The sequence below is a fragment of the Sinocyclocheilus anshuiensis genome, unplaced genomic scaffold (genome assembly GCF_001515605.1).
Source record: "Sinocyclocheilus anshuiensis isolate Anshui unplaced genomic scaffold, SAMN03320099.WGS_v1.1 scaffold87, whole genome shotgun sequence".
Classification (NCBI taxonomy): Eukaryota; Metazoa; Chordata; class Actinopteri; order Cypriniformes; family Cyprinidae; genus Sinocyclocheilus; species Sinocyclocheilus anshuiensis.
In genome coordinates this window covers 2329473-2353128 of record NW_015549609.1, presented here as the reverse complement: position 1 = coordinate 2353128, position 23656 = coordinate 2329473, and the positions used below count along the sequence as shown (strand labels likewise).

The 23656-nt window shown below is 38.6% G+C and overlaps 1 protein-coding gene across 1 annotated transcript in view; it reads left to right on the top strand.

Moving 5' to 3' along the window:
- The window catches only part of LOC107659112 (myotubularin-related protein 13-like), a gene marked incomplete at its 5' end in the record, with an annotated part of 78644 nt that extends 66455 nt beyond the window's left edge, over positions 1–12189 (top strand). Inside the window, 9 exons of the mRNA XM_016447939.1 lie at positions 3375–3560; positions 4761–4887; positions 5231–5358; positions 6386–6610; positions 7193–7300; positions 7917–8107; positions 8191–8278; positions 8363–8494; positions 10749–12189. Coding sequence (XP_016303425.1) covers positions 3375–3560; positions 4761–4887; positions 5231–5358; positions 6386–6610; positions 7193–7300; positions 7917–8107; positions 8191–8278; positions 8363–8494; positions 10749–10847 — 1284 coding nt within the window. The remainder of the gene's footprint in view (positions 1–3374; positions 3561–4760; positions 4888–5230; positions 5359–6385; positions 6611–7192; positions 7301–7916; positions 8108–8190; positions 8279–8362; positions 8495–10748) is intronic.
- Positions 12190–23656: the final 11467 nt, after the last annotated feature.

Here is a 23656-nt window from a genome sequence, read left to right as displayed (position 1 = left end):
CCTTACATTGGGTGGTGTTTGTCTAATACATTTAGCTGTGTGTGTGTGTGTGTGTGTGTGTGTGAACAGCCATCATTTAAAGTTCTTCACATCCCCTACCCCTTACATGTTTAACATGTTTATGTGGCTAATTTGATTATTTTAAGCTACCAATAAGTGTATAGTACTCAACGCTCCTTTTAGCACATTTAGCATTGCCGAGTTTGTCCGTCCTTGATATTAGTTACGTCGGTTTGTTTTTCCAAAGTGATTTTTGTAATCCTGCCTAACCTGATGTTTACACACATCTGTTGTATCCCCTCTCCTAAAGGTGTGTGGGCTAGTCTGCGCTCTAGCAGCAGATTCATCCAGCATCCCGCTGCTGCCGACGTGGGCACGCGGTTGGCTGGCAAGGATCTGGCGCCCCCTACAGGCATTGAGAACCTCCAGGCCCAACTCCTCAAGCATCAAGCCGCTCTCTACATCTTTGGCGAAAAGTCTCATCTCAGGGTAAAGATGTTACACTTACTATGACTTCTTCGAGAGAATAAGCTAAGGATTTGATGCAGACCTTGTATGATGAATCTTTTACAGGAAAGGAGGCCAAACATTTGTGTTGAAGTGTACCAGTTCATATCACCCTGAAATACTTGGACAGTGTTCTCTCCAGTGCACAATAAATTTGTGACTAGATAAGGACCTCTTAATAGCCGTTTATAAAAGCCCTGATTTATTGACACAATTTGTCTGTTTCTGGCTGAAATTATATTACATTTGGATGCCTGAAGGAACTTTGTGCTGCTTTTTACCTTTATTGATAATGTGTTTCTTTAACATTCAATGTAAAATTTGTATTCCAAATTAACAGTTGGAATAAATCAGCCCTATTGTTGACAGTTAAGTAAACTGTTATTTGGCTGGTCCTACTCAGTACATTAACTGTCTGTTTTTAATTTTGGTGGTTGTCTGTGAAGTGGAAATTTAATTTCATCCATATTAATAAAATAGTTGGTCTGCTCAAATTTATAGCCTTGGATAGAATAGAATATAATAAAAGCTTTTTGAGATACAAATTTGACTCAGGTCTGGAAACAAGCAAAGCTTCTATACAACATTTTACCCAGAGGCACAATCCAAATGTTTGGTTTTTTTCCAGAAATGAAACAAAACAAAATTCAAAGTTTGTACCAAATCCTTTTCCATGACAGGGCTTAAGACTGGACTCAGCACTGAACTGTGAACTGGTGCCAGTAGAGTTTGCAGACACAAGACAGGTGAAGGGCTCCTTCAAGAAGCTTCTGAGGGCGTGTGCACCCAGTTCCATGTCCTCAGACACAGAGGACTCGTTCCTTAAGGCTCTGGAGGAGAGCGAATGGATGCTACAGGTTAGCGTGATCTCTTAACACACACAGATCCCTGTTCTGTATTAAAACTACCCCTGCACCTTCCCCTTTTTGTGACTCACAGTGGCATATATCTTAAGAAAACCAGAAACAGGTTGGCCTGTGTGACTTTGAAAAGTCTTAAAAGTCTTTCCTTAAAACTAGTCACCCATGGGAAACTGTGCAAGACAAAGATGGGAAAAACAATTAAAGGTTGCTTACCACTCTAAAACCCATGCACTCACAAACCCCTTTGGCCTTATGGTCCACTGTGTCTCAGACACTAAAACAATATTATCTGTAAGGATCCTTGCCAAGACCCTCCGAGAGCTCTTAGTCAGCAGTGTGCATTACAATAAATGTACAGGAACTGCTAAACTTAGAATGTGTTGTTTTGTACTCTGTATGTGCGTGTTCAACAGCTACACAAGCTGCTGCAGCTGGCTCTGGTTGTGGTGGAGTTGCTGGACTGTGGATCATCTGTACTAGTTAGTCTTGAGGATGGCTGGGACATTACCACTCAGGTGAGCATCATCTCACACACGTGCTGTAGCGTGACAATTCAACAGTCCTGCTCCTTCTGCTTATTAGATGCTTGTTTTAGAGCCTTGTCTTTGCCCATTGTCAGGCAATAAATGGAATTTCCAACATAATGTTTCCATACAGGATTCCCAATGCACCTTCAATCAAAAATTTCATTGTTCAAAAAAAATAAATAATAATAATAATATCCGATTTCCTGAGAAACATCTTATAGCAGGTAGTGCCACCCCAAACCTACAAATGCCTAATAGTTGTCTTTGCACAATAAAGTTGGCTAGGAGAACATATTTGAAAATGTCTATTTTGAATTGAAACTTGAATTTTATGCTATTGCAGTAGAGACATTTTTGTTGTCACAGCTTATATTTTCCATGCCCACTTGATCAGTTCATGAGAAACAGAATTGTGTTCTCTGAGTGTCAGCTGGGGTTGTTAAATGTAGCCTGTGGTCAGAATCAGGCACGTGTCTGAACAAGACCATTCCTGTTCATTTCCCTGCTTCTTGACCATTCTGCCATTCTCTCTGTAGGCCTGATCTGATATATTCATCTAAATAGGCTCCATGTGTCTGGCTCTTTAGAAGAGAACAGAATCACGTTGTTGTCACATGGCCATGCTTTCAGTTTTGGAAGGTGTTGTGATATTGCTTATTGCTTTGTGATATTTACTAATTATATTTCTGTAACTCCTGGAAATAGGTCCTGTCGAAATTCTGCATTTGGTTAGAGCAATGCTTTATATGTAACATTTACATTTTATTATCTGGCTGACACTTTTTTTGAAGTGGTATTCACAAATTTTTACTTTTGCATTTTTATTGTATCTCAGAGTGAAATTGAAAACTGAATAGAATACGGGGCTTGATTTTAGGGCACCCCCTCACCATCTATAGCTCGCAGCAGACTGACGGTTGGTGGAGTAGTTAAGGATGTTGTGCCCAAGCTGTCAAACTGTCATCATCAGAGAAGAAATGCCATTACAGAGTGAAAGCTAATTTTCAGATTTTGGCTAAAGACTATGAAAACTGTTTTTTAATGTGGATAAATTGTTCACCAGAAGACTGTTAATGTACAGTAGTAAGTAAATAGGCTCAATTCTGATTTCATGCAGACCTTAAATACTTGGGACAAACAGTGTAGACCATTATGTCACTCAAGATGAGTCAGTCTCTATGAAATGACATCATATTCATTTTGGAAGCTTAGTGTACAGAATATTGCACAAAGGTTGCCACAGAGTTCTGGGAGAAAAAGAAAACTAATAGGCAGAGTTCTGATGGTAATTTTTTTTTGTCAGGAAAAAGCTGTGAGATGTGTGAGTTGCGACTGATATATGCATTGGGTCAGCAAGGGTCAAATCCAATAGGGCCAGCATTTACTCGCACTGGGCACTTATCAAGCGGCAGCCCGTTTGTAACTCATGGTTATATTCCTCTCTTCCTCTTTCATTCCTTCTCTACTGTTTCTGCAGGTGGTTTCCCTTGTGCAGGTGCTCAGTGATCCATTCTACAGGACCTTAGAGGGGTTTCAGGTGCTTTTGGAGAAAGAGTGGCTGTCTTTTGGCCACAAATTCAGCCAACGTGGCAACCTAACCCCCAGCAGCCAGGGCAGTGGCTTCACTCCCATCTTCCTCCAGTTTCTTGACTGTATCCATCAGGCAAGTTGACTTTATGAGCAGTCATGTAGCTGACACCTTTATCCAAACGAGCCCGGGGTTACTTGCCTTGCTCAACGAGATAATGACTGATGATGAGATCTTGTTCTTGAACTAGCAATCGTCTGATGTTTTCTGTTATCTGGGGTGGTGGAGTCATAGTGGTTAAAGGCTGTAGGTTCAAACCACAGATGGAATACCTCATGAACCCCATGACCATTTTGCACTTGAGCAAGACACCTTAACCCCAGGCTGCACCAAATGGGACTGTCCATGTTCATTTTGGAGAAGTGTCTTCTAAATAACAAATAACCAATTGCTCCATCTCTCTTTTTCACACACTGCCCAGAATCACTTCATAACTCCCAATCTCTGCCTCACACACCACCCTTGTCTTGTTCCCACCGTGCTTCGTCCATGAGCTCACAGCATTCCTGCAGCGTCCAGCCAGGAGGAGGACGAGAAAGACTCAGCTGTCAGAATGCATGCTCTAGCTTTCCTTTTGCAATCCCCATGGTGGGCAAGTAATTTAGACAGAGCTGCTCCTTCGGCACATCAACCTACCTCCAACCCCCTTTGAAATGATCACACACAGATGGTGTTTCAACCTACAGCCAGCATTGTCCTGGCTGGAGTGTTTCGCCATCACCTCCCAACATCAGTACGTTTAGTGGAAAACTGCAATTTTTGGGTTTCTGTTCAGTCTGTGCTACATTAAGTTAAGGGCAGGAAGAGTTTTTCTCCCTCCAGAGACAATGTGCACCACTCCCATGCGTTTACAGACATGTACTGATTTTAGGCATATTTGATGAAATCCAGGCGTAGAGCATTTGAATGACCCAGTGGAGGTCCGGCAATGTCACAGACCACAGAGATATAGAGAAAGCATCTGAAAATAGAAGTGTCTCATCTTAGAGGCAGCTGTTGTTTTTGCCAGGAAGTCCAGGTGGCCTCGAGTGTGAGAACGTTGCAAGCTCTTCTGTCTAGATCCTGTTGGCTGTACATTATAACATTATGTCCCTCCTGTTGCTGTTATTTTTGTACATTTTAAATTCCCTTAACTAATCATTTCCTGGGCGTTTACTAATCATTTTCTTGAACTGCGGTCTCAATGGTGTTCTACTCATATTTGTTGAATCACTGTGGCTGTGAAATGAGGCTAGAAAGCTTCTCCAGTGTGACGCATTGACTTTCTTATTCCAGGTTCATAACCAGTACCCCCTTGAGTTTGAGTTTAATCAATACTATCTGAAGTTTCTGGCATACCACTACATCTCCAATCGCTTCAAAAACTTCCTTCTGGACTCGGACTATGAGCGCCTGGAGCACGGTGTGTAACTCCTCATGTCGTCCTTTAAGAAGAAACACACAGTCCTCCACAATACAGTATTTGTCTTTTTGTATTGCCATAATTACATTATTGTGCAAATGCTTTTCAGCTGTGTTCTTCAAATAAACAAGGCTTTGAATGACTGTATAGTAGTACAACGGACACATGCAGTCTTGCTCAGAAAAGTTTTACCTACCTGTAGCAGCCTTGATGACCTTTGGAAGCACTTTTAAGTGCTGCTAGTCTTATCAGACTTGGCTTCTGATATTTTGTTTCACACCTTATCACATTACTCTGAGTAATGTGCGATTAACAAGTGCTTCTTTGTGTCTCCTCACTAAAGGCACATTGTTTGAGGACAAAGGAGACAAGCAGTCCAAGAGAGGAATCTGTATCTGGGAGTGTATCAGCCGAATGCACCGCAAGAGCCCTCTCTTCTTCAACTACCTGTACAGTCCCTCAGAGACGGAGGTAAAGAGTCTATCTGGGTGTGTGCAGAGGTACCAGACAGCTCTAATGGTCTTTACCCTAGAGCACTCTGCTTAAAGGTTATGTTGACTACCAGTCCCAAACATGTTGACGTCTTTTGCCAGATCACGTTCACAGTGAAGAATAGTTCCACACAATTGCAAAACAGCCTCTTTGACCTTATAAAGCAGTGAATCAGGTGGTGACGGTCTGTAAAAAAACAAAGCTAGAATGGGAAAGTGCCCTATCCTCAAATCCAGGCTGTGAGTAAATGTTGTTTTTATCATAGGTATCTTCTCACTGGCAGTCATCTCCTGATATTCTTTCAAAATGAGTGAATCAGTTCAGCCACAGTCACACACAGCCCAACAAAAACGTATTGCATGAAGTTTAGTGAGTTTAGTGAGAGCAAAGGGCCCTGTGGGCTTTTTCTTCTTTCTTCTCCATTTCTGTTTTACAACCAAACACTGGAGAAAGGGCCACACGTTGCAATCTTGAGACCGTGTGATTCTAAGGTTGGGAAAGAACAAGCATCATGCTTCTTCTAAGCTAAAAGTTCTGTAAGTGCATGTTAGACCTGAAATTATCCAATCACGTTTTCAGTCTTACAAAAAAGTTTTTTTTTTTGCATCTTACGAACTGTTTGGTAAAGGAGACGTAATATTTACTAAACATTTGCTGAACAAGCTCTTCTGATAATATGACAGCTTTTTTTTTTAGATCAGACATCAAAGTACTTGAAATTTACATGAAAATGACTGCGAGTCAGATTGCAATGTTCATATAAACTGACCTTTCAGAATCTGAAATCAGATCGGATTCATTACGATTGACGAAAAATGCGTGCATGTTAACATGTAATGGTAGAACAATACCTTCATAGGGTACAATTTTGGAAAGAGCGAGGGCAACTAATTCAGTGGCTAATTCTGGCAGAAATTCTAGAGTGACTAATATTGCTAACAACGCCTTTATGTAAAGTCAGAACTGAAAAATCCAACAAATAATGATTTCTTTGTTTTCCCCTTAGGCAGTGTTGAAACCACTAATTTCGATCCCCAATCTGACGACATGGGAGTTCTACACAGGGGAGACGCTGTCCACAGGCCCGTCTTATGACTGGCGTATGCTCACTGTGTGCTCTCAGAGCACCGAAGAGCCAGACACCATCGCCACCACCAAGAGGAGGATCGTCTGGCCATGTTACAGCAGCGTCAGCCGTGCCCAGCCTGATGCCATCACCAAACTCTTGGCTGTGAGTCCATATGTCTTTGTCCTTTAATAGTTTCTCACCAAGTCCTTATCAGGACCAACGAGCAACCTTAGCTCCCACAATGAAATTGAAAATGCTGCATGATGCATTAAAATTACAGCCAATCAGAAATGTGACTAGAAGTTTTCTCTGTTTGCACCACACAGATAAGGAACATGAAACACCTTGTATTTATGCCATGCTTTTTTATGGTTTTCAAATATTCCAGAAGCCCCTCACTGCAGAACAAAGATCCGGGGGGCGGGGTTGGATCCACATCTAGGGGTGGAGATGGGTGGGTTTAGGTATATGTAAGGTGGGAGGAGTTGGATCTGGATCCAACCTCGCCCCCTGGACCTTGTGTTCTGCAGTGAGGACCATCTCAAATATTCAGTGTTTCTGAACTTCTCAAAGGACAATCTGTCTCTCCTCATCCATGTTTGATGTTATCTGTGAATAGCAGGATTTAGACGGGTCACTATAAATAAGAAGGACAAAAATGTCAAAGCAGAAGCCAGAGATTTCCTGGTTGATCAAAGGCACCAGTAAGAGGGAATGCCTTAAAATGGATTTGTATTGTTGCAGGACATTGAGAGGTTGGAGGGAGAACTGGGACAGCAGTCTGAGCCCTGGCACACCACGCTGGAGAAGGTGCGAGACAGCATCCAAGAAGACCTCAAACAGGAAGGCAATGTGAGTGCTGCTTCTCTTTCCAGCTACTTTAGTACCGCTGTGCTTCACAAATGTTGCCTCAAGTGGCATTTCTTACCCATTTCGTTTTCCAAATTGTATAATGTAAATGTGCACACTGTGTACAGAGTTTTTTTAGGCTTGTTTGTCATCACACACGTATGCATTGCATATTTATTTCAAGCCCAAATTAACATTTTAGCATTGACACTGACCCTTCAATCCATAAGTAGTTTAAAGTTACTCTTGTGGTTTGGATTCTTCTCTGTGTAAATTTCAATTTGAATGTACCCCTAAAATTAAATTTTCAGAACTAATCTATAATGATTCTTATGGACCAACTCTCAAAAATCATTTATTATTGATGGGGGTTCTTAATAGAAACACTACATGTAGTAACCCCAATATCATGAGAGCCGCAGCTTTAAAGGGGACATTGGATGAAATGTTCACTTTTTTTGCATTTAGTTAGGTTTGCTGCTTTGCTTATGCACGCCTTGTGGATGGGAAACAGACCTTAAAAAGCACCAAAGCAGGATCCTTGTTTGTAGACTTTATGTAATTAGCAAAGTGTCTTCTCCAGATATACTGACCTCATCTCGTTCTTTTAATCTCATAGCTGCGGAAACAGTCAGTGTCCATCTCTGGTTTGGTCCCCACCTCCAACCTGCAGGCCTATCAGCGACACTCCATGTTGCACCTACCTGACAGCGACCTCGGAGAGGACAGTAGTCCCACTGCAGTCAACGGGGTTAATCGCAGGGCAGCCACGCTCTACAATCAGTTTACCACAAAGAATGAAGACAACAGGTAACAATGACTGACAACACCTTTAATACCGCTTAATCTAACTTAATCGACAAAGCAAACAAGCCATCATTTCTTTTATACAGATCATTTGAGGGAATCCTGTACAAGCGAGGGGCATTACTTAAAGCTTGGAAAGCTAGGTGGTTTGTTCTGGACATAACAAAACATCAGGTGAGTGGTTTATTACATTTTTGTATTTTGGTCTTTATCTTAATTTATTCATTTATTTGTAATGCATTTTGACTCGCTCTATAGCTGAGGTATTATGAGACGGATGAGGACACAAGCTGTCGTGGCTATATTGACCTGGCTGAAGTGGAATCTGTCCTGATTGCCACACCAACTATAGGAGCCCCCAAACACATCAGTGAAAAGGCTTTCTTTGATGTAAGTATTCCACCAGTTAATGAAGCAATGCAGTGCCTGAGGCTGTGCTTTACCAAAGACCTTTAGATATGCCTAGTCTTGTGTTGCCAGGCCCTTTGGGGGCCCTGATGTTTTGCCAAAAACCCCTGATCCTTTTGAAGATGGACCATTCACTTCTCAAATAAAATATGTTTTATCAATTTAAATGTGTTCTCCAAGTACTAGAAATCCATCTGCTCGTGATAAAAGCAGTCTGCGCTGCTGGCTGTGGTAGATTAGCGCTTAACTTACGTGTTTATTCCACTAAACAAAGCCCTCGTTTTATGTTTTGGATATTTAAATAGCCAGATTAGCATTTTGTCAGAACCTTTAGTAATTTACATGCTATTTTGTTGTTGTCTATTTTTAAGAATCATGGGAGAATCGTATCTATTTAAAAAAATAGTTGTGATTCTCCATTCTCAGTTTATCCAGAATCGTGCAGCTCTAGTTGGTCATTTATCCACATGTAATGTAAACAAATAAATGAGTTTAATTTCAGATAAAGCATCAAAGATGTGGTCAGTGAGGCTCAGTATCCAGAACGTGGGGGCGGGGCTAAGCCCCTTATCTCTCCCAACCCTAGTAACTCTCCACCACTTAATCAAGCCACTCTTTATTAAAGCATGATTACGTTTTGTTTCACATGACTTTGCGTTGCAATGCTCACGTGTTGAGCTGTTTTGTCCACAACCATTTTATAAATATTCGATTTCTTCAGCGACTGATTTGGCGCACATCATTCTCTTTCTATAAAATCTGTAGATATTCACTGTAAACATTTTGTGACTGCATGACCATATATATTAACGTTCTATAGTGACACCAACTCTATAGCAGTTTGCCAGAGAATTGCAATTATTTCGCATTTACTAGAATTTAATCAAATGGCTTTCCCAACATTTTTGCATGTCCTATGCGCGGCATATTATTTCTTATGCGTGGTCACAATGTAAGAAGTGCGCGGCAGCACATACGCACAGCTTAGAGGGAACATTGCCTAGGAGGCTGATCAGCTAGCTGGTGTTCGACTGGATTCTGTAGTTACTGGTGACGCAGTAACTAACTACAATAGGAAAAAAAATCTTCGGTCGGTCCAGTGATTGTAAACACTCACTGGGTCTGCCAGACTGGAGAAATGTATGCGGTAATGTGACCAAAAATATTTAAGACCCATCAAATCTGAATTTAAGACTTAAGGACCCACGGCCACTCTGAATAAATCATTAATTCAGGAACATTGTGCAGGTTTACCACAACAATGGCACAGAGTCTTCTCATACTTTCCCTCGTTTAGTTGAGCCTGATGCGTGATCATTGTAGCAATTGTAAAGACAGCTTTTTTTCTTCCAGGAGGGAGTTTGGCGTCACAACAGCTTTGTTTCCAGGTGGACAACACATCTCCCAGAAATCCTGTAGAATTTCAACCAATCAGATGAAGCTTTGAAAACTCCCCAAATCTTTAATATTTCGTGTGTCTTATGCATCAGTCATTCAGCCAATGTTCCGTGGGCATGACGTCTGAGACTGAGGATAAGAGATACCAAGACGGTGCACTCATATTGCATTGGCTGGCCTGAATTATACGCTTTTTTTAATGCTATTTGAGGATAAGAAACAACATTTATGGGGCAGTTCATGTCAGATTGTGTTGCATGTTTGAAATATGTTGTTTAAATGTGAATATGGCAAGCAGTTTTTGAGATTTAAGGATTTCGCCATTCAAGCACATAGGATATGGCTTTGGATGCCTGAAAGAGCTTGCCGGAGGCGTTGCAAATATGGCCACGGAGTAAACCGAGTTTGCTTGAAAGGGAATTTGCTGTACTCCCTCAACCGTGACTATACTAACAATATAGCACTTGGCTGGCATACCTATATCATTCTGATGAAAAACTGTCCTTAATATTTTCAAGTACATACAGTAGGTGCCATCCTTATGCTAGAAAAGCTTGTACCTGCCATGTAAAATAAGGTTAATACTTGAGCGCAGCCACAGTGACACGGTGAACGTGCTGTTACATTGACCCATCAGCATCCAGGACCAGAACTATCAATTAATGATATGTGATACATTTTTCAGGATTCTTTAATGAATAGACACCTCATAAGAACAGCATTTATTTGAAATTGTAACATTATGAAAGTCTTTACTGTCACTTTTGATGACTTAAATGCACCCTTGCTTAATAAAAGTACACAAAAATCTCTTCTCTCTTTTTCTGTGTCCCTGCAGCTGAAGACCACTAAACGGGTGTACAACTTCTGTGCAGCAGATGCTCAGAGTGCCCAGCTATGGATTGATAAGATCCAGAGCTGCATCTCAGATGCATGAAGCCGTTTTCTTCTACATGGCTCATCAGCACCACCTCTCACTGCAGGGAGACTCACTGTGCAATTAGTAGGACCGTAGTAAAGCCTTCAGTGCCTGCTGAAAATCCAAAAGACTCCTGAGAAACACTGCACCTGAACAGTGACGTACAAAAGCACTGCCCCGTTCACTAGTCTGTGGAGCTGCATTTACTGTGTCCTACTACCTGCGCTCAAAAACTTGCTCCTGAGCTTCTGTTCAGGTGATTGATGAAAACGATGCAATGCACTACTCTGACATTTGCTGAACAAACTGCTACATGCAACTAAGACAAAGCAATAGCACTAATCTTAAACTCGGGGTTCAAAATAGTAGTGACAAGAGGTGTGTTCTGCAAAACAAAAATACTGTTGCTGCTGTTAAAATGCAAAACAACTACCAAAATCTGACAAATATTTAGAAAGATGCACAATGTGTAAAAGGCAAATGATTTGCACTTAATGATATGCACTCCGTACAAAACAGATTTTTAATGGCTAGAACAACTAGGTTAAAGGCGTTAGGTTTTAACTACACACAAAAGCTTGGAGCAGACAACTTTATGCTCTAGTGTGCAAAGTATTTTTTTTATATATATATTTGCAAAAACTTTTTTTTGTCGCTAATGCTATACTCATGCGTAAGAGTTGTTGTTCTGTAAATAATTTTTTAAACATTAAAAGTGTCACCTGTGTGTTTTTGTTGAATGGAGAGTCTTATGTACATATATTACAATTCCAGCTTTTTATACTCTGCTGAATATGCTGTTAAATATAGTATGTCTAACTTGAAATAAACACTCATATTTATACTTAATTACAGACAATTTACGGACCAATCAAAGCACATCCTGCTTGAGATGGTTATCAGTAAGCTGTTTTGTTTGAAATGAAGGGAAGAACACTATATTTCTCCATTCTCTGTGACGTTACATGTGATATTGATGGCTCTATGCGGCACTAAGGTTTTATCCATTTGTTTTGGTAGCGTATCTGTAAAGTTTTAAGAAACACTCAAAAAAAATATATCAGACAAGATGTGATGTTACTGAACCTAAAATGACATTACTGTATGTAACAATAATTAGTAGTGCCACTAATGTTTCTGGTTTGTTTACCGTTTTTGGTTATATTTTATTTTGGGTTTTGCTCTTATTTGAAATAAATCTAGAGAAGTTTAATTTTGTGACTGGATGACTATATATCTTAAATTATGCATGAACAATAAGGCACGCTATGAAAGTATGTAAGAACGCAAAAGCACACACTGCATCCTGAAATGTAAAAATCCTCAAAACATTTTTTTACTGGATATCAGGCAAAAATAAAAAATGCAGGGCAGGCAGTTCAACAAAAGTGGGTTTTAAATTGTCAGAAAATTATATTGTTTCATTAACATTCAGATTTTGATACAACATGGATTTACAGCAATTTGTAAAGGATATAGCAGAGTTCACAGGCATAGAAAGTTGGCTTTGCAGACTGTCACACAGAAAACAATACAGGCTAGTTGGCAACTTTGGCCACTGCATTGAATCTCTGATTTTCATTGTCTTGTGGCATGAGCATTGTGAATTTAAGACGGTATGTTAAAATAAGCAGTTTTCTCTATTCCATAATGTTGACTGTAATAGAATTGACTCATTATCAATAGCCCAGTGTGTGTTCCATTTCCAAGCCTAACCTCACTCATCGTTATAATCGAGCCCTGCCATTGTATTCTTAGCACTGCCATAAGGGGTTTTGTAGTGGCCATTAGAGTAAACTTTTTTTCCTTTCAGGTCAACAGCTGTTGAGGCAGAGCAGCAATTCAGTACAAACAGCACACACTTCTCAACTATCAGTATGCTTTTAGTTAACTACCTTAATAATAGCACCTTAGGTTAAACAGCACTGACACGTGGAAGTAAGTCTATTAGCCCCTTGAGTACCGTGGATTGTCACAGCCACAGTAATGCAAGAATACATAAGTGCCATGAGACAGGAAAGTACACTTGCAATGTGCCGACCAAATTGTGGGTTTGATCTGGCTTGCCCTGATGTACCAAAATGTAATTTTGGTTTACTCTGTCAAAATGATTTTTGTCAAGTTCAATACAGAGGCTTTAAATTTAGCTCCTCTGCAGATATTTCAGCACTGTCGCTCTCATTAGCAATTGTCATCAAGCAAAGATCAGCAACATGAAATGCTGTGTAATCCTAATTCAAGCTGCATAACATCTGAATCCATGAGTCCAACTTAAAGCTTCTGATGAATGATATCCACTACAGTCTTTAAAAGCCATTTAAAGCATTCAAGGTGCAACGTTAAAGTCGGCATAAAATAAAAATTCATCCATGCATGTGGACATGTCACTTTTTTTTATTTGATTTCATAATGTTTAATCAAAATGGCATAACTGGATGAAAACGTCAGACTTCTCTCTAGTGACATATACAGGACTTCTCCATTCAGTCTACTTAAACCCGCTCCTGCAAGCTCATGTTCAAGAGAGAAAATCACTCACTGCTCTTAGTAGCCCTAATAAAGATTAATCTAAATTTAATTAATATAAATAATGAAGAATGTTATAAGCAAGTTGTCATAGAGAACTCGTATTATATGTGACCCTGGACCACAAAACCAGTCATAATGGTCAATTTTTGAATTTTTGGAACTTCTTGAAAATCTGGAATCTGAGGGTGCAAAAAAATCTAAATATTGAGAAAATCGCCTTTAAAGTTGTCCAAATTAAGTTCTTAGCAATGCATATTACTAATCAAAAATTAAGTTTTAATATATTTACAGTAGGAAATTTACAAAATATCTTCATGGAACATGATCTTTACTTAATATCCTAATGACTTTTGACATAAAAGAAAAATCAATAATTTTGACCCATACAATGTATTTTTGGCTATTGCTACAATATACCCCAGCGACTTAAGACTGGTTTTGTGCTCCAGGGTCACATATAACCATTGGTATTTCAATGAAAAGTAGACCATGTTGTTCTTTTTTTATATGTGGTTTTATTTCATTTTAAGATGTAAGATGTGTTATGTGTCACAGCAGTTAAATCTGTATCTATATTGCATGTTCAATCCTTAATATCATTCATATTAACAGGTTAATATGCGTTTTATTCAGGAATATATGAGTTTGGAAATTTGAGAAAATTGCTTTATAAATGCATTACACTGCAACTAAACCCATTATTTGACTAAATCTACTGTAGATTTAGTCGACTCAAATCTTATTATAATTAGTCGACTAAACCTAAAACAATTCAGATGACTAAAATATGACTAAAACTAAATGGAATTTTCCTCAAAAGACTATGACTAAAACTAAAGCATAATTTGCTGTCAAAATGAACACTGTGGCAGACATTTGACATCTCCAGGACTTTTGTTATCAGAACAAAATGAAAATCTGCTTTTCATCGTTAGGTTTTTGTAAAAAAAACAAAATTTAAATTTTAAATAAGTTTTTGTGCTCTTGCTACTGTGTGGATGTAAAGATGTATAGCAATAAAGTAATAATTCATAAAGACGTTTGCTTGGTTTGTTTTGGATGTATAGAAGACTACATAAAGAATATAGAATGTAGCCGCTCTACATAAGTGTAAATGTTATGTTTACACTAAAAATACAGTATTTTAATATAAACTAAATTCATCAAAATTAATACCTGTGATTAGATAATCAAGGTAAATAATTAAGAACTATGATTTTGTCAGTCCTACATTAGAGGATTAAAAAAAACACGTCTTGACCTTATTAAAAAACAAGACCAAATTCTGTGTACATCATTCATAATTTCTTATATAAATTGTCGCATTGAATTGAATGAGGCAAATTCATCATTAATAAACCATTGCTACTCCAATAGAAGATCTGTGCAAAACAAAGAGATTACCAAGATCGACATTGAAATTCTGAAATCTCGAAAATAAATTCAAGGTTCTTGTGCGACAAACAGATGTTACAGTAAAGGCATGCTAAGTGTCAATACTTGCTTCTCTCTTCAGTTCTCAATAGACAAATATGCCTCTGTAGAGGCCAGGACAGTTCAAGTTCGTCATCAGTTGGCAGCTTGTATAATTTGATACACAGTGTGATTCAGCCCATTCATTTGGTAATATGTGCCTTCATTGAGGAAAAACATGGAAACAACAAGTCTCGCCTTTCGTCCGGGATTCTGAACAGGATATCTCACTTAATGAAAAGTAAGATGAAACGTCTACAAATCTTTGTTGGACACACCTAACGGGTCGCATCTAACCATCAGAGCCAAGCGGTCTCACTTGCAGTAACGGATGAGTAAAAGAGGCCACAGGCGCCTTTGAGGCGAGACACTGCAGCGCCTCTCCGCTCCGAGAAAAAAGTGCATGGATGTGCATGATGTGGGATAGTTGCTCCCTGCTGACTTGTATTGAGAGCAGGTGTCGGCCTGGCAAAACATCTGGACTGGAGCTCTCTCACAATTCCCTCCAAATATAGATGCCTCCTGGAGAGGGAAGCAGCTGAAGAGGGAATGCTTGGAATGGGACAAATGGGATGCTCTGGAGAAATTAGTTAACTGGCCATCACAGGAGACTTATGAATCTGTTGGATGCTTCAGTGACTGAAGTCACAACAGTTCGCCTTCATAAATGGTTTAAATGTGACCTCTTTCCATGCAGATTGTTAAGAATTGTGAGCTTATATAAATATGAACCATTCTTCTCCATAAAACAGATATACACAAAATAATGTTCTTTTTAGCAGCATCATATGACCCCTTTAAAGGATTACACCTTACTCTTTTGGAGGTCTATGTATGTAGATTTATCACAAGCGGTCGTTGTTTATTCCGGGCACTAATACTTGCTGGTCATAGATCAACTTGAATTTCAGAGCACATCCAACTGTCTGAGATCCTTCACATTCTTGTTGGCAGCCGCCACACATGGCAGATGTTCTTGTCTAAACACTAAAGTGTTTGACTGCTCACAAATCAGCAATGTGAACAATGCAAGTGTGACAAAAGCATGCAGAATGGGGATTACATGTAGACCGAATGCAGGTGGCACTGGCGTGCAGAACACACCAGTCCCAAAGATAGGTCACGTCATTCCACTTCCTGTTACCAGAAAAGAATCAACAGCACATTATACGCTCAATGCCGTCACGTTAGCACCCTATCTAGCTAGCTGGTAATAGCTGTGGTTTGGTAACGTTGGCTTAGAGAGCGCTGCAGCAATGACGTGTTTTTGTAGGCCAACCTTGAAGTTAGTCAAACCCAGTAGGATTTTTCCATTGGCTTTTGGATTGATGAGCAAATAAGCTCTGTGACCAACGAAAGTGATTTTAACATGTTTTGTTCATCATGATCATCTTCACAAATCAACACAACTTTGAATTTTGAAGCCTAAATACAGTCGCCAGAGGTAAAAACCTAAACGTAGCCTATGAACAAACTACACCACCTTCAACGACAACTCTTTCAGTCTTTATTTAAAAAAAAAAAAAACACTTTTTATGAAAATCTGAGTCAGAATTAGGAGTGTAACTGTTCAGATTGCTCACGGTTTGGTTCGGTTCACGGTTTCTGTTCGATATGTGCTATGTTCAGGGAATAAAGGACTATGGTCAAATAAAAATAAAGAAATAAGAACAAATAATCATACTACAGGCAACAGCACAAATAAATTAAATCAAGCAAATATACAAATAAAATAAACAGTGCTTTTCAGATTTTTCAGGTGTCTAACAGTAATTTTCAGGTACAGCACTGTAAACTAACAGTGCATATTTCACTGTATAGCCTAAATTAAAGATAAATTTTTGTTTAAGTTCCAAAAGCTATTCAAGCTATTTTTTCATAGTAGCACGCAATAGTTTTCAGTCGGAAATGCACTGCAGAGCCCTGATTTGTCAGTTCAAAAGCAAGGCTTATGGAAGGATATTCCAGACAATTTTCAAAAGGAATTGCAAATTGTATTTTCAATTGCGTTTTCCACATGTGCTGTTTGTCTTACGTGTTATGAATTTAATTTAATAATAATTTATGCATCTAGCAGACACTTTTATCCAAAGCGACTTACAGTGCATTCAAGTTACACATTTTTTACCAGTATGCGTGTTCCCTGGGAATCGAACCCATGACCTTTTGCGCTGCTAACGCAATGCTCTACCACTGAGCCACAGGAACATTATGAGCCTGTTATATTTAAATAGCAATATTAATTACCACGTCTGCTTTTTCACTCTCTCTGCGTCGCGCATATAACCTGACAAAACTCGTAATTCCTTTAGCATTTGAATTTCCGATGCCTTACCTGTCAATCAGTGTCTCATTTCTGGGTTTTGGCTTACAAAAATGTGTCAAAATGTGTACAAAAAACTTTATTGCTATTGTTAGGGGAATGAAATGGCATTTAAAGCATGTCAACATATTCTGTTACATCAAATACACAAAATAATGATTTTTAAAAAAGCATCATATGACCCCTTTAATCTGTGCATGCCACGTAACAAAGGCACATTAGCAAAAAAACATCAAGGATGTTGGGTTATGCTAAATGCCACCCTTGAATGGGTCACACCAGCAAAACTAGAAAAGGTTGGAATCGCCAGTGTTGGGGGATGCTAAATTCATATCAAAGGGCCTAAACGGAGTCCCAAAATTATCCGAAAATTTATGGACCCCTGAGAAAGGGGGTTAATTTATAATACTAGGGCTGCAAGATAAATCGCATGTGATATTTAACGCGCATCTTGTCAGTAAAGCCATCGGCTCTGTGTAGTTAATGCTGCTCCATGTGAAAGCCCGCAGGACAGGTGATAAGAGATTTAGCGCTGATTAAAGATCCGGCTTTACTGACAAGATGCGCGTTAAATATCGCATGCGATTTATCGTGCAGCCCTATTTAATACTATGGAAGAGATAATCCCTCTGTGAGAGGCAGTTAGAGCAGACACACACTGTTGGCTTTCACTTGGTGTCAATCATCTGTGAAGACCCATGTGTTGATATCATTTAGCCAGCATGATTGTGGACTGTTAAATCTAGCACCCACCCAGACCATGATGAGCACTAAACAATGAAGTCATCAGGAAAACATCCCAAAAAAAAAACAGCCATTTGCCTGAAAATTTGTTCATGAATCCACTTTGCATAATACAAATTAAACTGTGCTTTCAAAACGCAACATGTGAAGTATTGTGTGTATCTGTGTGCTTTCAATTACAGTGATGGCTTCTATTAGTCATCACGTTTCTGAGGAGAAAAACAGAATGATAGTTTATGGAAAACTTAAGCACCACCAGGACGCAGCTATCAGATTCATTCATCTGTTATTGAGTAAGACTAGGCCTAGAGTTAAGTCATTTGAATGACAGCAAGTCGTGCAAACAAACAAGCCCTTTAAAGGAGCTATTGCCGCAATGTTTTGTGATGCCCTTGGAGAACAAGTACTTGGAGTTTTGGTTGGTTTTGTGCATAAAGCGGCAAAATAAATAGGCTTTTTCAAAACTGAGAACACGTTTTCCGTTTCTTTTGTTTTTGGCATCCAATGTGTCCAAACAAAGCATCTCATTCACTAAGTGTACATATGCTTAAATTTGTGTGATCAATTCTGCAAATGAACGTTTTCACAAACCATGACTCACCATTATCTTTTGTTATTTATTATTACTAAGATTTATTCTAAATTTACAAAAAATAAAATAAAATAAATTGTAGGCAACCACACATACAGGAATTACATACTCTGGGCGGACTTATAATAATGTTAAAGGGTTAGTTCACCCAAAAATGAAAATTCTGTCATTAATTGCTCACCCTCATGTTAGGGCTGCACGGTAAATCGAAATGGAATCGAGATCGCGATTCGATAGAAGCTGCGATTGTCATGCGTATCTTTCAGTGAAGCACGGTTCTGTGATCAGCAGTAAATCTCCATCCAACGAGAATACTTTTTGTACGCAAAGAAAACAAAAATAACGACTTTATTCAACAATTCGTCTCCTCCTGGTGGATGGATGCACTTTTTTGGGTTTCAAAATCTCGACCACCCATGAGCCATTATAATTCTCGGAAGAGCCAGGACATGTTTTAATATACTGTATTGTATTCGTCTGAAAGAAGAAAGCCATATACACCATGATTAACTCTCCCTCAAGCCATCCTATAGGAATATTATTTACATTCAAATAAAAGAAAAATCCATATTAATAAAGAACTAATTAAAGGGATAGTTCACCCAAAAATTAAAAATAAAAAAAATATATTTTTTTTTTTATATATATATAAATAAACAGAAAATGAATAAGAAAAATTTCTTTCTAAAGCTACTTTTTGTAATATATATTTCATGCTTTTCTCATGTAACACAATAATGGCTTTACATTTTCTTTTGTAGGTTATTTCTCAGCCAAATATCATGTGTGATTAATATGCGATTAATTAATCACCACATCGTGTAATTAATCAACTAACATTTCAGTTTACTTTTGATTTTGGTACTTTGGTCCTTGATGGTCTTGGTCTTGAAACAAAACTAGTTGAGAACCACTCACTGCTCAACATACGAAAAAAATGTGTGCTTGTATTTTGTGTTTGTCCAAAGCCTTTATAATGGCAATGACCTCAGCGCAAGTAAAGCTGACATGTCAAGGCCGGTTATCCATACCAGCTCTGGCCTAAGAATGAACTGTTCCCTTTCATTTACATCACTGCAGTTCTGAGTGTGACTTTAGTGTCATGGCTCCAATGTCTAACATTTGTTTTGTTAAAACCCACAGATGATCTCAGCTAATACAACAATCTCTGCAGGTATTATACGTTAAGAATTGCACGTGGGCTCTCTTTTCCCGCCCAGAGCCAGAAACAAAGACACGGCGTAACGTAGTCCTGTTTGTTTTGACACTCACTTGTGAAGACTAGTGTCTATTGCATGTCTTATGTTACATTGTAAGGGCATGTTTTCGGGAATCTGGTTTCTCAAATGTTCTAATGTGTCAGCATTTATGGAATGAGTTTCAGTTTCTTTTCTGGAACAACAAAGTTCAAAGGAAGTTCAGCACATTGCCTTGATTAATTAACTTAGATCTGAATCTGCAGATTTGTCAGTTGCATGGGACTAGCTTGAATATTTTAAACTATTATATTGTTAAAAATACATTAACTTCTAATATAGCACATTTATGCTAGGCTTCATTCCCAAAAACTTCAGAATCTATTACTAGCATAATGACTTAATCCAGAATAGACTGACCTATACAAACATTTTGGACAAACACAGCCTTAAAAAGGATTGTTTACTAAATATAAAAAAGACTGCTGGGGACCAAACAACATTGGGCCGCAATTTACATTCAAGGTATGGACAAAAAGATTCCCCAGAAGAAAGTCAATCATGCAGGTTTGTGACACATTTTTCACTTGGGTGTGAACAATTCCTTTAAAAGCTGTTCACTGGAATCGGTGTGGTTGCGAGTCACATGCTAACAACTGTATCATGAGGTGACTCATGAACTTCACTGGCAGTCGCCACAGTGTGATTGCTATTTCACAATTATAAAAAAATATCATGTATAATAACGGAATAACCAGCGAAGAACTACACTACCCATGATCACAAAGAAAAACTGTCCAATTGGGAGGTCAGGGTTACCAATGAAAGAAGCAAAAGAGCTCAGAAGCACTGTGAATGACACACTAGCCGGGTTTCCATCCAAAATTGCGAATTTAACTTATGCGCAAAATTGGAATATCGCACAAAACATTTGCGTACAAGCACCGTTTCCATCCAACGAGTCGAAGAGAACAAAATCATCACTTCCTGATAAACTGGCACTATACATCACTAAGAAAAGTAGGAGAAGCTACTGAATATAATACTTTTCCTATATAATAAATTACTTGCACCTCAGAACGAGCAGACGAAACACAATGAATACGGGTCATTGCTTTCGGAGGTGGATGCTGCTGTTTGGGAATGCAGTCGTTTAACAGTTCTGGGAGGCAATTATACAGAAATACTTTGATGACAGACTTTGCTCGGGCATTTCCGAATGACCATAACAACATTTCAGATGCTGTGAATGAGATCGGTCTGCTGGTTAGTCAGAATTTGCCGTCCCATAGCGCAAAGTCACATGACTTTTTTGATGCGCTTGGAGAAATTTATTCGCAAAATGCATTTCCATCTCCCATTAGTCGCATTAACCCTTTTTCGCACAAGTCAAAAACCACCTCAAACAAGCGTAAAAACTTTTTTGCGAATTAAGGCATTTTTATTCGAAATTCAGCGTTTCCATCTCTCGATTCTGCTGCGATACTTCAAAATGCACATAAAAGCAGGGTGATGGACACCCAGCTACAGTTGGTTTCCCTACACGGCACGCCAACTAATATTTAAAGGGGTCATATGATGCTGCTAAAAAGAACATTAGTTTGTGTATTTGGTGTAATGAAATGTGTTTATGCGGTTTAAAGTAAAAAAAAACCACATTATTTTCCACATACTGTACATTATTGTTTCTCCTCTATGCCCCGCCTTTTTGAAACGCGTCGATTTTTACAAAGCTCATCTGTCTGAAAAAGCGAGGGTTGCTGTGATTGGCCAACTATCCAATGCGTTCTGATTGGCCGAATACCTCAAGCGTGAGACGGAAATGTTACGCCCCTCACATAATGCCGTGTCCCGGCCGGAGCGACGAGACAAAAACATAAAACCCATTACAAACGAGGCATTTAGTTGATGTATTCCCTCAGCGACCAGCACAGATCAGCTCTAGGCATGACGAAGCGGATATCGTCCTCTTTTGGAAGACCGAACAAAGTAGTTTCGCTTTCACAACGAAGCACACAGCGTCTTCACGACATGGCTGCAGCATCAACAATACTACAGTGAGACTAAAAGTTACGCCTTCTTTCTTTGCGTGAACATTTGGGCGGCGTTATGCAAATCTTCCCACATACTGAGGTAGATATGTGGGGGCGTGTTAGAACGAGCCGTTTTAGGTAGGTGTGGCTGACTCTGAACTTTTATAAAGAATATCTCTTTGGATTTGAGACTTTAGTCTTTGCAACTTTACAGATCTTCTTTATGCACTAAGAGCTTGTAACACTCCAAAGAGAAAGGAAAAATTTAAATCGCATCATATGACCCCTTTAACTAATACAAAATACTTGCATAGTCAACATTTTCTGGAACAACAAAGTTGTTTTTTGTATTAAATATATTATTTTTATACTTACAATAAATTTTAATCTTATAAACAATTTCAAAAGTCAAGCGATAGTTTTATGTAGTGCAGCATATTCAGATATTTTCTTTACATTTATCAATTTTATCATTACATCTATCAATTACTATAATGTGTCATGAATTAACACTTCATTTAACCAAAAAGTTAAGTATTCAGTCTTGTCCTTTGTTTTGATTAAATTCTGAGCTGGTTGATTTAGTTCATCATTTGAAAGGAAAAAAATGAATGGGGTCTGTCGGTTGCTGAAAGTGAGTGGTCACATGAATTCTATGGAAGTGTAGACAAATAAATAAATAAATACATGGCCATGTATCACATCGCAAGTGTAAAAGCACTGTAGATGGATCCTATAAATCGCTCAGCGAATTTCGCGCGTCTCAACCACTTTTTAATCATGTCTTTAAAAGTTTGTGGCTGTCACAGTGATTTTTTCATTATTATTATTATTAATATTGCTTTTTACAAGGTATACGTTTAAAATACACTGCAATAAGCTTACTTGCAATTGTAAATTCGATCTTACAGAGTGCCATCGCAAATATTTCAATGTCTGAGCCAATGTCAGTTATTATGTCCAAAATCACGTTATTAAAACATACCTCATCAAGGGCTAAGTCACACTAAAAGCATTGGTAAAAAGAAAACTGCTGCTGTTGTTCTAAATATCGATAACGTTACGGCCAATCCAAAGCATGAGGTAACCACAGAGACGATATTCAATGAACATAATTGATATTCAGTAAACAAGAGATAATATTGAGGAACTTACCTTTTTTAGACAGTATTACCACTACTTTTACGTCGCCAAGGTACATAGTTTTAAAACCAGTATCAACCGACGCATCGTCCCTGCAGCAGCGATTCAAACAGCAGTGGAGTTTTGTTCGCGAATGAATCAGTGATCGAATGTACCGGTTGAGTAAATGATTCAATGATTCACTCATAAAGTCTCTTTGTCGCCCCCTACTGGTGGATAGATGTAACCTGCAGAAAGAATCGGTGAAAAACGTGGGACAGTAACTCTTTCTGCAAGTTACAATGCACTGACTGAGTCTGTCTGGAATGCGGGACGCAGAAAAGCAGAGTGATAAAATTAGATTTATTAAGGCTCCAGATATTTACAGTGTGCCCTATATCAGGCTACTTGGACCGTTTGGTTTTCCAACTTATAAAATCCATCAATCCACCCGTAACTGTAGGTAACAACTCTAGTTGTTGTGACTGGTTATGGTTATGGTTAGTTTTTGGCGTCCTGCCTAACAACATCCACCAAATTAAATTAAAATAAATTAAATAAAGCTTTTAAAGCACTGTAATTATTTCATAGCACAATAATAATAACAACAAAGACAATAAAACTAGTAAAAAATAAATAAAAAACTCAAACAGTATACAGTATAGCAATGCTAAGGTCATGAGTTTGATTCCCAGAAAATGCATGAACTGATTAAATGTATACCTTGAATGCAGTGTATGTTGCTTTGGATTAAAGCATCTGTCAAATGCATACATGTAAAAAGCTATCAATATATTAAAATAAATTCATCCTCA